This window comes from Rhinopithecus bieti, unplaced genomic scaffold (genome assembly GCF_001698545.2).
Source record: "Rhinopithecus bieti isolate Rb0 unplaced genomic scaffold, ASM169854v2 scaffold_22042, whole genome shotgun sequence".
Classification (NCBI taxonomy): Eukaryota; Metazoa; Chordata; class Mammalia; order Primates; family Cercopithecidae; genus Rhinopithecus; species Rhinopithecus bieti.
Genome location: NW_016810459.1, coordinates 551,472 through 564,063, shown reverse-complemented (window position 1 = coordinate 564,063; position 12,592 = coordinate 551,472). Strand labels below are relative to the sequence as shown.

General features: G+C 42.4%; 1 protein-coding gene across 1 annotated transcript in view; it reads left to right on the top strand.

The window, feature by feature from the left end:
• KIF24 (kinesin family member 24) overlaps nt 1–12,592 on the top strand; it is a 74,837-nt gene that overhangs the window by 46,754 nt on the left and 15,491 nt on the right. The window contains exons 7-8 of the mRNA XM_017892066.1: nt 8,921–9,042; nt 10,799–10,904. Of these exons, the coding sequence (XP_017747555.1) occupies nt 8,921–9,042; nt 10,799–10,904 (228 nt within the window). The remainder of the gene's footprint in view (nt 1–8,920; nt 9,043–10,798; nt 10,905–12,592) is intronic.

Genomic DNA, 12,592 nt, shown 5'->3' with positions numbered 1-12,592 from the left:
AAAAAAAAAAAAAAAAAAAAAAAAGAGAAGAGAAAAGACACTGACTGAATTAATTCATACATTAATAACAATGTCTTCTGTTATTATTTGCTTAAAATTAGGTGTTTAAAGGACTGTTTAATCTTCAAATAACAGGGTTTGTGGAAAATTTTGTTGTTGCTTTTTCAAAATTAATACTTGGGACTTGGGTGTGTGCAGTGGCATAGTGGCCCATCATTGGTATAGATCTTTTTATAAGTTTCTTTTTCCTGAGACAAATACTTTAGGCAAATTTTGCTTAAGGGATGAGACTTCACATTTGCGTTATTAGATTCCTGGGTCCTGGGATCCAAAACCTGAGTATAGCACCCAAGTGTGTCTGTTTTAGAGGGTCACCTAAGAGCTTCTTTCTAGTGATTGCAAAGGTAGGCACAGAACGAAAGTGTGTGGGACATGCTGAAGGGCTGCCCCGGAGCTGTGACCATTCTCCCCAGAGCTTCCTCTGCTGTGGAGTCCTAAGGAAATTGTTTCTCATACTCTGTTCCCTGTGGTCCTTTTGCCCCTACCTCCAGCCAGTCCCACATTTGGCCAGGAGTATCAGGTGAGTCTGGTCCTCAGGATTCCTTTGTCACTGAAAATTAAACCAATTAAAGGGGAAAGAAGCAAACACTAGGAAGAAGACTCTTCATTGCCTTTAGGCCGTAAATACTGACAGTCTGGTGTTGAGTCAACCCCTCCATCCTGAAGAGTTTATGGCACTGTTCTATTCTAAAGTATGGTTCCTAAGAAAAGCAGAAAAGTTCCTTGTTAGTCAACATATTATCGCCATTGATACCCTCAGTCTGCAGTACATATGGGGTTGTACAAGGAGGAAGCCAGCTGAGATCAAGGTGGAAAGTTTATATAATTTATGGATACCTGACACAGTTATCCTCATAAATAAACATTTATTGACTTGAAACAACAGCACTTGCTAACTCAGGTTTCACATTTCACTCTCAGGTGTCACTGTTCATACTCGCTCAGGTATCATCCATGTGTTTGCTCAAGTGTCACCCTCAAGTGTCATCTTGGAGTGTTACCCTCTCAAATCACCCTCAGGATTACTCAGGCATGGCCTGCCTGCACAGCTGGTAGCTTCATTATTCACATGGGATTGTCCTTCCTCCAGGAAGTTTCTCCTTCCAAGTGTATTTGATTTCTTGCCAACGCAGGCCCCAGAACTTCCTGCCTTTACAGAAGACTCACTGCTTCATCACATTTCCCAGATTTGGAATCGAGATTTTGTCAGACAATGGGCATTTTTTCAGTTTTAGAGATTCATTGTTTTTTTAAGTGATTTCTATACCCATTTTATATAGTCAGAAGTATTCATTCCTAGGAATTTTGATAAACTTGTTTCATGTTTTATCATTGCCTTGGCTGTAATGGGCAGTCAGGTACAGTGCCATGTATCCCTGAGTATATCCTTTACCTGTCTGAACGTGAAACATGTAGATATTGATAGATGATTGGGTTGGATGCTGGAGAGAAGGAGGTGAGATAACATACATAAAATTTGTAGTATGATACTGGCTCAACTTTCCACATGTATTATTCTTATTAAGTCCCTGAATGATGTTTCCCAGCACCGCCACAGTTTTTTGTGTTTTTTTTTGTTTTTTTTTTTTTGAGATAGAGTCTCACTCTGTCACCTAGGCAGGAGTGCAGTGGTGCATTCACAGCTCACTGCAGCCTCAACCTCCTGGGCTCAAGCGATCCTCCCACTTCAGCCTTCTGAGTAGCTAGGACCACAGGTGTGCACCACCACACCTGGCTAATTTTAAAAAAAATTTTTTGTAGATGTTGCCCAGATTGGTCTTGAACTTCTGGGCTCAAGTGATCCTCTACCTCAGCCTCCCAAAGTGCTGGGATTACAGGTGTGAGCCACCACACCAGGCCCAGTTTTCATTACTTCCTATTGTAGCAGATTCCCATTTTACTATTCACATAATATGTTCTCTCTAGAGAACTTAGATTTAGAAACTTGCCCAACGGAGTTTAGTTAGGGAAGGAGTTTGAGAAGGAAGAGGCAGTGAGAGGAAAAGGGGGCCTAGTAGATTTAAAGGTGATTGCATTAATTTTGCTCACCTCCTAGACTTGCATTTCCCCCAAATAGATTCTCTCTTTCTCTTATCTGCTTCCTTCCCTGTTTTTTTTTGTTTGTTTGTTTGTTTTTTGATTTGCACTGGGAAGCCCATGATATTTCATGTTGATCACTAAAACTATATTTTTCCATGAAACTCTGTTTTACATTTATGAAAAAAAGAAATAGTTTAAGTTTTAGAAGTTTAAACAAAGATGTTGGTTCTTTAGTATCTTTTCTTTCTGTTTTGTTTTTGAGACGGAATTTTGCTCTCTTGTCGAGGCTGGAATGCAGTGACGTGATCTTGACTCACAGCAACCTCTGCCTCCCAGGTTCAAGGGATTCTCCTGCCTCAGCCTCCTGAGTAGCTGGGATTATAGGTGCCCACTACCCACACCTGGCTAATTTTTGTATTTCTAGTAGAGACAGGGTTTTACCATGTTGGTCTCTAACGCCCAACCTCAGGTGATCCACCTGCCTCAGCCTCCCTAAGTGCTGGGATTACAGGCATGAGCCCGGCCCCTTTAGTATCTTTTCAAAAATTAATGTTTATTGAGAAGTTACCATGTGCCAGTTGTGGCACTAAGCACTTTAGTTATGTATGATCTTTTTTTTAGCCTTAATAACCTAGGTAATTCCTATTCTATTCTATTTTATTTTATTTTTGAGACAGAGTCTAGCTCTGTGGCCCAGGCTGGAGTGCAGTGGCGTGATCTTGGCTCACTGCAACCTCCGCCTTCTGAGTTGAAGCGATTCTCCTGCCTCAGCCTCCCGAGTAGCTGAGATTACAGGCGCAGGCCACCATGCCTGGCTAATATTTGTTTGTTTGTTTGTTTTTGAGACAGAGTCTCCCTTTGTAGCCCAGGTGGGAGTGCAGTGGTGTGATATCAACTCACTGCAACCCCCACCTCCTGGGTTCAAGTGATTATCCTGCCTCAGCCTCCCAAGTAACTGGGATTACAGGCGCATGCCACCACACCTAATATTTTTGTATTTTTAGTAGAGATGGGGGCGTTTTACCAGGTTGGCCAGGCTGGTCTCGAACTCCTGACCTCAGGTGATCCACCCTCCTCAGTCTCCCAAAGTGCTGGGATTACAGATGTGAGCCACTGCACCCAGCCAATTTTTGTGTTTTTAATAGAGATGGGGTTTCACCATGTTGGCAAGGCTGATGTCAAAGTCCTGACCTCAGGTGATCTGCACTTCTTAGCCTCCTGGAGTGCTGGGAGTACAGACAGGTGTGAGCCACTGTGCCCGGCCATAATTCCCATTTTATAGATAAGAAACTGAGACCCTTAAAAGTTAAGTGATTTGCAGTAGTCTACACAACCACATGGTAGAGCTGGCATGTGAACCCTGGCAACCTGACTCCAGATTTCACCATTTTAACTGCTATACTTCAGTTGTATATGTCATTTACAAAAATGTGATGACTTTGATATTCACAGACTGCCTCATTTTTACTCTTCATAGCTCAGGTGCATTGCTACATAGTTTCTGGAAGGCATGACTATAGCAGGCTGTTATTGGAAAAAATTGGACCAAGGACCAGAAATTCCTCATGCCTTCTCTAAAATATATTTAACCAGGAAAGGGCATCTCAACATGTTAGGTCTCTGAGATGTACTTAGAGATACCCAGTACATTATGGTGTACAAGATGCAGTGAAAACCCAAGTTCAAAAGTCTGTAACACAGTCTCAGAAGCCAATCTTTTTTGACACTCTTGAGGAAGAGCCACAGGGCCACCCTTTGCATTTCCTGTTCATATCCACATTTCCTTGCGAAGTATGGCCTTGAGGCCTCTCTGAGTTCTCACTGGGTCTCATTGGACTAGCATTATTAGGAACATCATTACTCACATGTAGAAGAGGATATCTGCCTTCTATTCCTGGCCTAACCATATTCTACCTATGTGACCTTGTATAAGTCACTTAGCTTCTCTGTGTTCCTTTCCTTATTAGACATACTGCTTTTACAAATGTAAAGGTTTAAGACCTCCGCTGTCTTTTCATAGGATTTGTAAATGACCAAAAAAAAAAAAAAGCTGTAAGAAATCTAAAACTCTGAAAGGAAATACACCAGAATTTTATAATCACTGGAATTATGAGAGATACATATTTTCTTCTTTATCTTCTTCCTATATTTTCCAAGTTTTCCACATTAAGTTTGTCTTTTCTAATGAGGAAAAAAAAGTTTGAAAAAGGAACAGTACCAATCTGATGATCCATCAGCGTTGCATCCCAGCCTGTGTAAACATGAAGTGAAAGGGACAGGGAGAAGCCAGGGCCAGAAGGTGCATTTAAACTGGATGGTTCAGTCACAGTGCTGGCCTTAAGTGTCTTACCCAGCGTCTGAGCTTAGTTAGCAGTGCTTTTTTCTCAGCACTTGCCATATCCAGTATAAGAGATTACCACTGTAACTCCTATGATTTCATTAGCAGAAAGGTGGTATCCATATAGTTGATGATCTAGCTTTATAAATTAGCAGATTCTTCTCTTTATAGAAGGATTCATCATTTTGTCTCTTTAAATTTTTAGCAAACTTTTTACAAATTTGGTGTATTTAAGTATGATTCTGAATTTTGATTTTACATCTCACATACAGATAATCTTTAGAAACATACTATTGCTTAGATCATGGAAAAAATATTTTTAGTTAATTAAATTTCTAAAAAGCAACTGCTACTGCTTGTTAAGATATTTTGTATCTTATTGTTGAAGTTTGGCTCTGTCTACTTTTGGATTCCTAATTTGGAAACTGTGACTATGTTCAATATGATATAAATTAAAATGGTGAGAGATTGAGAAAAAATGAAATAGAACTTTATTATTCTTTTTTTTTCCCCCAAGGCTGGAGTACAATGGCACGATCTCAGCTCACTGCAACCTCCGCCTCCTGGGTTCAAGCAATTCTACTGCCTCAGCCTCCCAAGTAGCTGGGATTACAGGCATGCACCACAACACCCGGGTAATTTTTGTATTTTTAGTAGAGACGGGATTTCACCATGTTGGCCAGGCTTATTCGAACTCCTGACCTCAAGTGATCCGCCCGCCTTGGCCTCCCAAAGTGCTAGGATTGCAGATGTGACCCACTACACCCGGCTTTTATTCTTTATTTGCTCTGTCGCCCAGGCTGGAGTGCAATGGTGTGATCTCAGCTCACTGCAACCTCCGCCTCCTGGGTTCAAGCAATTCTCCTGCCTCAGCCTTCTGAGTAGCTGGGATTACAGGTGTGTGCCACCACGCCTGGCTAATTTTTTAATTTTTAGTAGAGATGGGGTTTCACCCTGTAGGCCAGGCTGATCTCAAACACCTGCACTAAAGTGATCCACCTGCCTTAGCCTCCCAAAGTGCTGGATTATGGGTGTGAGCTACCACGCCCAGCCTATAAAATATTGTTAACTATGATCATCCTGTTGTATTGTCAAATAGTAGGTCTTATTCATTATTTCTTTTTTGTGTGTACTTATTAACCACCCCCGCATCCCCACTACCCTTCCCAGCCCCTGTGGTAACCATCCTTCTAGTATCTATGTCCATGAGTTCAATTTCTTTGATTTTTAGATCACACACATAAGTGAGAACATGTGATGTTTGTCTTTCTGTGCCTGGCTTATTTCACTTAACATAATGATCTCCTGTTCCATCCATGTTGTTGCAAATGACAGGCTCTCATTCTTTTTCATGGCTGAATGGGTACTCCATTGTGTACGAGCACCACATTTTCTTTATCCATTCATCTCTTGATGGACACTAGGTTGCTTCCAAATCTTGGCTGTTGTGAACAGTGCTGCAACAGACATGGGAGGGCAGATCTTGTTTATGTTTTACTTTCTGGGACATATCCTTAACTTACAACTCCAAAAAAAAAAAAAAAAAAAAAACCTAAAACTTACAACCTTTTATTTTATTTAATTAATTAATTTTCCCCTGAACCTGAGAGTAGGTGATTATTTTAAGAGATGAGATTTTTGTCCCCTAGGCTGGAGTGCAGCTTACTGCCTCAGCCTCCTGTCTGGGACTACAGTTGTGCACCACCACGCCCAGCTAATTTTTGTAGAGATGGGGGTCTCATTCTTTGCCCAGGCTGGTCTTGAACTCCTGGGCTCAAGTAATCCTCCTGCCTCAGCCTCCCAAAGTGTTGGGATTACAGGCGTGAGCCACCATGCCCAGCCTATATCTTACTACCTTTTGAATACAGTTTTTACTTTATCATATTTTAAATTTCCAAGTGCTTTTTCTATTCCCTCTTTTGGTTTGGTGTTTTCATGCTGGTGGCTTTGGCTTTCTATTCATGTGTATGTATGAGGCATTAAAAAAATAACAGTCACAAAGTTTGTGTGTCAGAGGTGTGCTTGCTGATCATTAAGCTTCACTATAGGTTGAAAGTTAATTGGTTTTGCCGGGGAAGTCCCCAAAACGTAAACATATGAAGGGCTTGGAAGTGAGGGTTTTCCAGAGAATTCTGGCTGAGGACTAATGTTGGGGAGCTGGTGTGTTGCTTTTACTTAATCCTTGTTTAAGTTCTTTCACTTGACTCTGCCCCACACTGTGCCTGGTGCTTAGTCCTTTTGGTCTCTGGTTCCCATTTTCTGGAGACTATACCTTCTGCCTCCTGCACAGGGTGGGGATGAATAGGGAATGTTTCACCGAGGGCTTTACTGCTCTGATCACTGACTGTGTATCTGTGCCTTATCCCAGTATTACCTGGTGCTTCCAGAGTCTGAGCCCCTCTTAGGGGTCCTAATGGGTTGATAGACTGACTCTCCCCTTTCCTACTTACTTACTTTATAACTTCATTGCTGGCAATTAACATCCCTTCATTATCTTTCCACATTCTAAAATTTCATTGAAATATATCACACTTGTAATCCCAGCATTTTGGGAGGCCGAGGTGGGAGGATTGCTTGAGCCCAGGACTTCAAGGCCAGCCTGGGCAGCATAGTGAGACCTTGTCTTTGTTTTTTTATTTAAAAGAAGAAATATATTGTCCACTGCTACCGCCTTTCCTTTTATTGCTTTAAAGATGAATACAGTTTTAATTCTTTATTTTAAAATTTTATTTATTTATGTATTTATTTTTATTTTTTTTTTCGAGACAGAGTCTCGCTTTGTCGCCCGGGCTGGAGTGCAGTGGCGCAATCTCGGCTCACTGCAAGCTCCGCCTCCTGGGTTCACGCCATTCTCCCGCCTCAGCCTCCGAGTAGCTGGGACTATAGGCGCCTGCCACCTCGCCCGGCCAGTTTTTTGTATTTTAGTAGAGACGGGGTTTCACCATGTTAGCCAGGATGGTCTCGATCTCCTGACCTCGTGATCCACCTGCCTCGGCCTCCCAAAGTGCTGGGGATTACAGGCTTGAGCCACTGCGCCCGGCCCCAAAATTTTTATTTATTTTTTTGAGACAGGGTCTTACTCTGCAATCGCGGCTCACTGCAGCCTTGACCTCCTGGGCTCAAGTGATTCTCCTGCCTCAGCCTTCTTGAGTAGCTGGGACTACAGGCATGTGCCACCACACCTGGCTAACTTTTTGTTTTTTGTAGAGATGGGTCTTAACTGTGTTGTCCAGGCTGGTCTTGAAATCCTCAGCTTAAGCAGTCCTTCTTCCTCAGCCTCCCAAAGTGCTGGGATTATAGGCATGAGCCATTGTGCCTGGCCTTAGTTTGTGATCATTTTAGTGGGCTTTTGGGAAGAGGAGGCTGAGGCAGGAGAATGGCGTTAACCCGGGAGACAGAGCTTGCAGTGAGCCAAGATCCGGCCACTGCACTCCAGCCTGGGCAACAGAGCAAGACTCCGTATCAAAAAAAAAAAGTTTCTTGTGGCCGGGTACAGTGGCTCATGCCCGTAATCCTACCACTTTGAGGGACTAAGGAGAGAGGACTGCTTGAGCTCAGGGAGTTCAAGACCATCCTGGGCAACATAGTAAGACCATGTCTCTACAAAAAATTTTAAAAATTAGCCAGGTGTGGTGGTGCACACCTATAATCCCAGCTACTCAGAAGGCTGAGCTGGGAGTACCTCTCAAACCCAGGAAGTCATGGCTGCAGTGAGCTATGATCACACCACTGCACTCCAGCCTGGGTGACAGAGCAAGCCCCTATTTCAAAAAAAATTTGTTTTGCCTTTTTTATTCTCAGTAACTAACACTCATACGCCTGTCCAAAATAAGGGCAGCATGTTCTTAAATGACTGTGTGTTCAGCGGCTGCAGGCCAATCCTGAGACTTCACATCCCCTGCCCCGTTCCATTATGGCCAGGAGGACTCCTGTTAGGAGTCCTTTACTCCCAGTCTAGGGTGAGTGAGGATTAGTCTCAAGGGAAATCATGGGCTCGTGGTAATCACAGTAACTCATCACTTCCATATTTCTACATCAGACCTGGCCTCCTTTATTACTGCATCCTGGTAGAACAGGTAGATGTGATTAGTCATTCTATAATGCACATTTATGTCCTTTGCCTCAGTTACTAAGATAGATGGGTATTGTGAGACCCTGCTTTGGAGCCAAGTTATGCCCTGGGGATTTTAGTTAGGCTAAATCCATCAAAGATACTAAAAAGAGTGTATGAGATCAAGAAGTAAATTAGCTCTTGAGCTATGGAACGTTCTCCCACAAGATTAGTATTTCACATTGTTTTCATCGTCATTGGGTACTTACTAGGTATAATTTTGTGTTTGAGCGGTTTTCCACCTGGACAGAAGAAACTGCAGTGCACTGACGCAATTGTATGTCTGCTGTTTACTGCTCTTAGTCAATTCTTAGTAGCCAGAGGGTTTTGTTTACTCCTTGGGGAAGTCATCCTATGGATTTTATTTTCAGGTGATCTTAAAGGGCAGCAAGGAGCGCAGCACTGGGGCCACTGGAGTTAATGCAGACTCTTCCCGCTCCCATGCCATCATCCAAATTCAGATCAAAGATTCAGCCAAGAGGACATTTGGCAGGTGAGCTGGAAATATCAGGGAGTTACATTGTCTGCCTTTCCTTTAATGTGACTTTGAAGTATGTTTTCTCAACAACATGATATCCTGCCACCATGGAGTTCTTCATTGCAGGGATACAGAGTAGAGTTGTTAACCCTGAAATAAATCATTGTACTAACGTGTCATCAGTTGATTAACCATGAAGTAATGACCTATTGTTGGTCAACCCTAAGTTATTAAAAGGGACATTGATTGCTTGTAACATGAAACACAGTTTCAGCAGAGAAACAGTAGGGAATGCATCTCAGAGAGCTTACATGCCAAAAAAGGTGGGAGGAGAAGATTAATCCATTCTTCTTGAAAGAAGCCATAAGACAATTGGATACATTCATTGCTTCTCTGGTGCTCTCTTAGCAAATAATATGCCACGCTGATGGATGAGCCTATTTCATCTCTGAGTAATGAGTGTTCTTCTTTTCTTTTCTTTTCTTTTTTTTTTTTTGCTGGATTGCTGTCCACAAAAGTTTTCTATGTAATTACCTAAGTGGTTACTTAAGTGATTAGCATTGTGGTCATTTAGCCTTTTGGGAAGAATGTTTTATTAATTTTAGTCATACTTTCTCATAAATAATTAAAACCAATAGACATGTTTGAGTCGACAGTACCAGCATCAACTGACAGATCAGAATCTTGTGATACTCTTGGAAAGCTGACAGTCATGTTTGTTTGTTTGTATGTAAGATAGGGTTTCGCTGGGCTCAAGCAGTCCTCCTGCCTCAGCCTCCTGTGTAGCTGGGACTACAGGTGTGGACCACCACACCTAGCTATTTTTTTTTTTAAGAGACAGGGTGGATGTGAGGGCGATCTGGCTGCGACATCTGTCACCCCATCAGTCTCCAGGGTTGAAACGGGGTCTCTCTATTTTGCCCAGGCTGGTCTTGAACACCTAGGCTCAAGAGCCTGGCAACAGAGTGGGGCTCCGTCTCAAAAAAAAAAAATTGTAAAAATTAACTGGTAGGCTGATGGTGGCTGACACCTGTAATCTCAGCACTTTGGGAGGGCAAGGTGAGAGGATCTCTTGAGCCTAGTAGTTTGATCAATGGGGTGACAGATATCACAGCCAGATCACCTTCACATCCACCCTGTCTCTTAAAAAAAAAAAAAAATAGCTGGATGTGGTGGTCCACACCTGTAGTCCCAGGTACTCAGCCTACCAGCTAATTTTTACAATTTTTTTTTTCCTGAGAAGAAGTCTCACTCTGTCGCGAGGCTGGAGTGCAGTGGCGCGATCTTGGCTCACTGCAGCCTCCACCTCTCAGGTTCAAGTGATTCCCCTGCCTCAGCCTCCCTAGTGGCTGGGACTACAGGCGTGCACCACCACGCCCAGCTAATTTTTGTATTTTTAGTAGAGATAGGGTTTCACCATGTTGGCCAGGATGGTCTTGATCTCTTGGCCTCGTGATCCACCCACCTCAGCCTCCCAAAATGCTGGGATTACAGGCGTGAGCCACCACGCCCAGCCAGTTTTTAGAATTTTTTAAGAGATAGGGTCTTGCTGTGTTGCTCGGGCTGGTCTAGAACTCCTGGCCTCAAACAGTCCTCCACCTCAGCATCCCAAATAGCTGGGTTTATAGGTGTGAGCCACCATACCCGGCTCAGTAATGTCTTTTCTTTCCCAAGGATAGGCCAATGTTAATTTCTTCCAGAAGTCACAGAATGCTGACTGATATAAAAATAAAGCTTAACAGAAGTCACTCCTCCTGTGTCTTTTCTCTAGGATCTCTTTTATTGACTTGGCTGGCAGTGAAAGAGCAGCAGATGCAAGGGACTCAGATAGACAGACAAAGATGGAAGGTGCAGAAATAAATCAGAGTCTACTGGCTGTAAGTTGTTCAAAATCTTTAATCTAAAAATCCTTCTTGAAAGACTTTGCCCATTACATATAGGCAGAGTGGATGAATGTGGGGTGGAATCAGGAAAGCAACTGCCCTGTTCTTATATGATAATGGAATGCCAGGGTTGGAGACGGAGGGCTGACCAGACAGACTCTCACAATTCTAGGCAACTATTTTCTTCTCTCCTTGTCTTCTTTTCCCCGGTCAGTCCATGCCAATTAGGAACAGAAGTATTTCTGCAGTTGCTGAACGGTTAACTCTGTTAAGCTTTCTCTCTTTCCCCAAGCTTTAAAATTATATTAATTTTTCAAACATAGAAAAGTAGAACAAATAGTATAATGATCTCCCATATACCTGTCAGATTCAACAGTTACCAACATATGAAAAATCTAAGCAACCCCTTCCCTCCCCGAGTTGGATTATTTTAAAGGAAGTCCAGCTGGGAGCGGTGGCTCACACCTATAATCCCAGCACTTTGGGAGGCCAAGGCAGGTGGATAACTTGAGGTCAGGAGTTCGAGATGAGACTAGCCAACATGGTGAAACTCTGTCTCTACTAAAAATACAAAAGTTAACTGGGCATGGTGCCGGGCGCCTGTAATCCCAGTTACCCAGGAGGCTGAGGCAAGAGAATCGCTTGAACCCAGGGGGCGGAGGTTGCAGTGAGCCGAGATTGTGCCATTGCACCCCAGCCTGGTGCAATGAGACAGAGTGGGACTCAGTCTCAAAAAAAAAAAAAAATCCTAGTCATCATGTCATTTATTCAATAAATACTGTATATATCTTGGCTGGGCGCGGTGGCTCACGCCTGTAATCCCAACACTTTTGGAGGCTGAGGAGGGTGGATCACTTCAGGTAGATCAGCCTGGCCAACATGGTGAAACCTTGTCTCTACTAAAAATACCAAAAATTAGTTGGGCATGGTGGCAGGCTCTTACAACCCCAGCTGTTTGGGAGGCTGTGGCAGGAAAATCTCTTGAACCCAGGAGGTGGAGGTTGCAGTGAGCCGAGATCATGCCACTGCACTCCAGCCTGGGAAACAACAGAGCAAGACTCCATCTCAAAAAAAATTTTTTTTAAATATATCTCAAAAAGATACTCTTACTTTTTAATATAGCCGTAATGACATTATCATACCTAAAGAAGTAATTCTTTATTATCCGGTATTATAATTCCTCTAATTGTCCCATAAATGTCTTTTTATAGTTAACTTGTTCAAATCAAGATGCAAATAAAATCCTATGTGAGTTCTTACTCCCTCTTTCATTTTTTCTATATCAGTGTATTGGTTGAAGAAAACTGGGTCACTTGTCCAGTAAGATTTGCCACATTCTGTACTTGGCCACCTGCATCCTTGTGTTGATGTTTAACATCTTACTCATTATCCTTTATGTTTCCTGTCAGGTGACTAAACTCTATAGCCATGTTGTTCACTGTGGTAGCCACCAGCCACATGTGGCAACTGAGCACTTGAAATGTGGATGGTCTAAATTAAGATATGCTCTAAATGTAAACTACACACTAGATTTTGATTACCAAAAAAGCTTGTAGAATATCTCATTTATTTTTTTCATATTGACTGCATGCTGAAATAATAGTTTGGATATATTGAGTTAAATAAAATATATAATTAACATTAATTTTGTCTGTTTCTTTTCTTTTTTTTTTTTTTTTTTT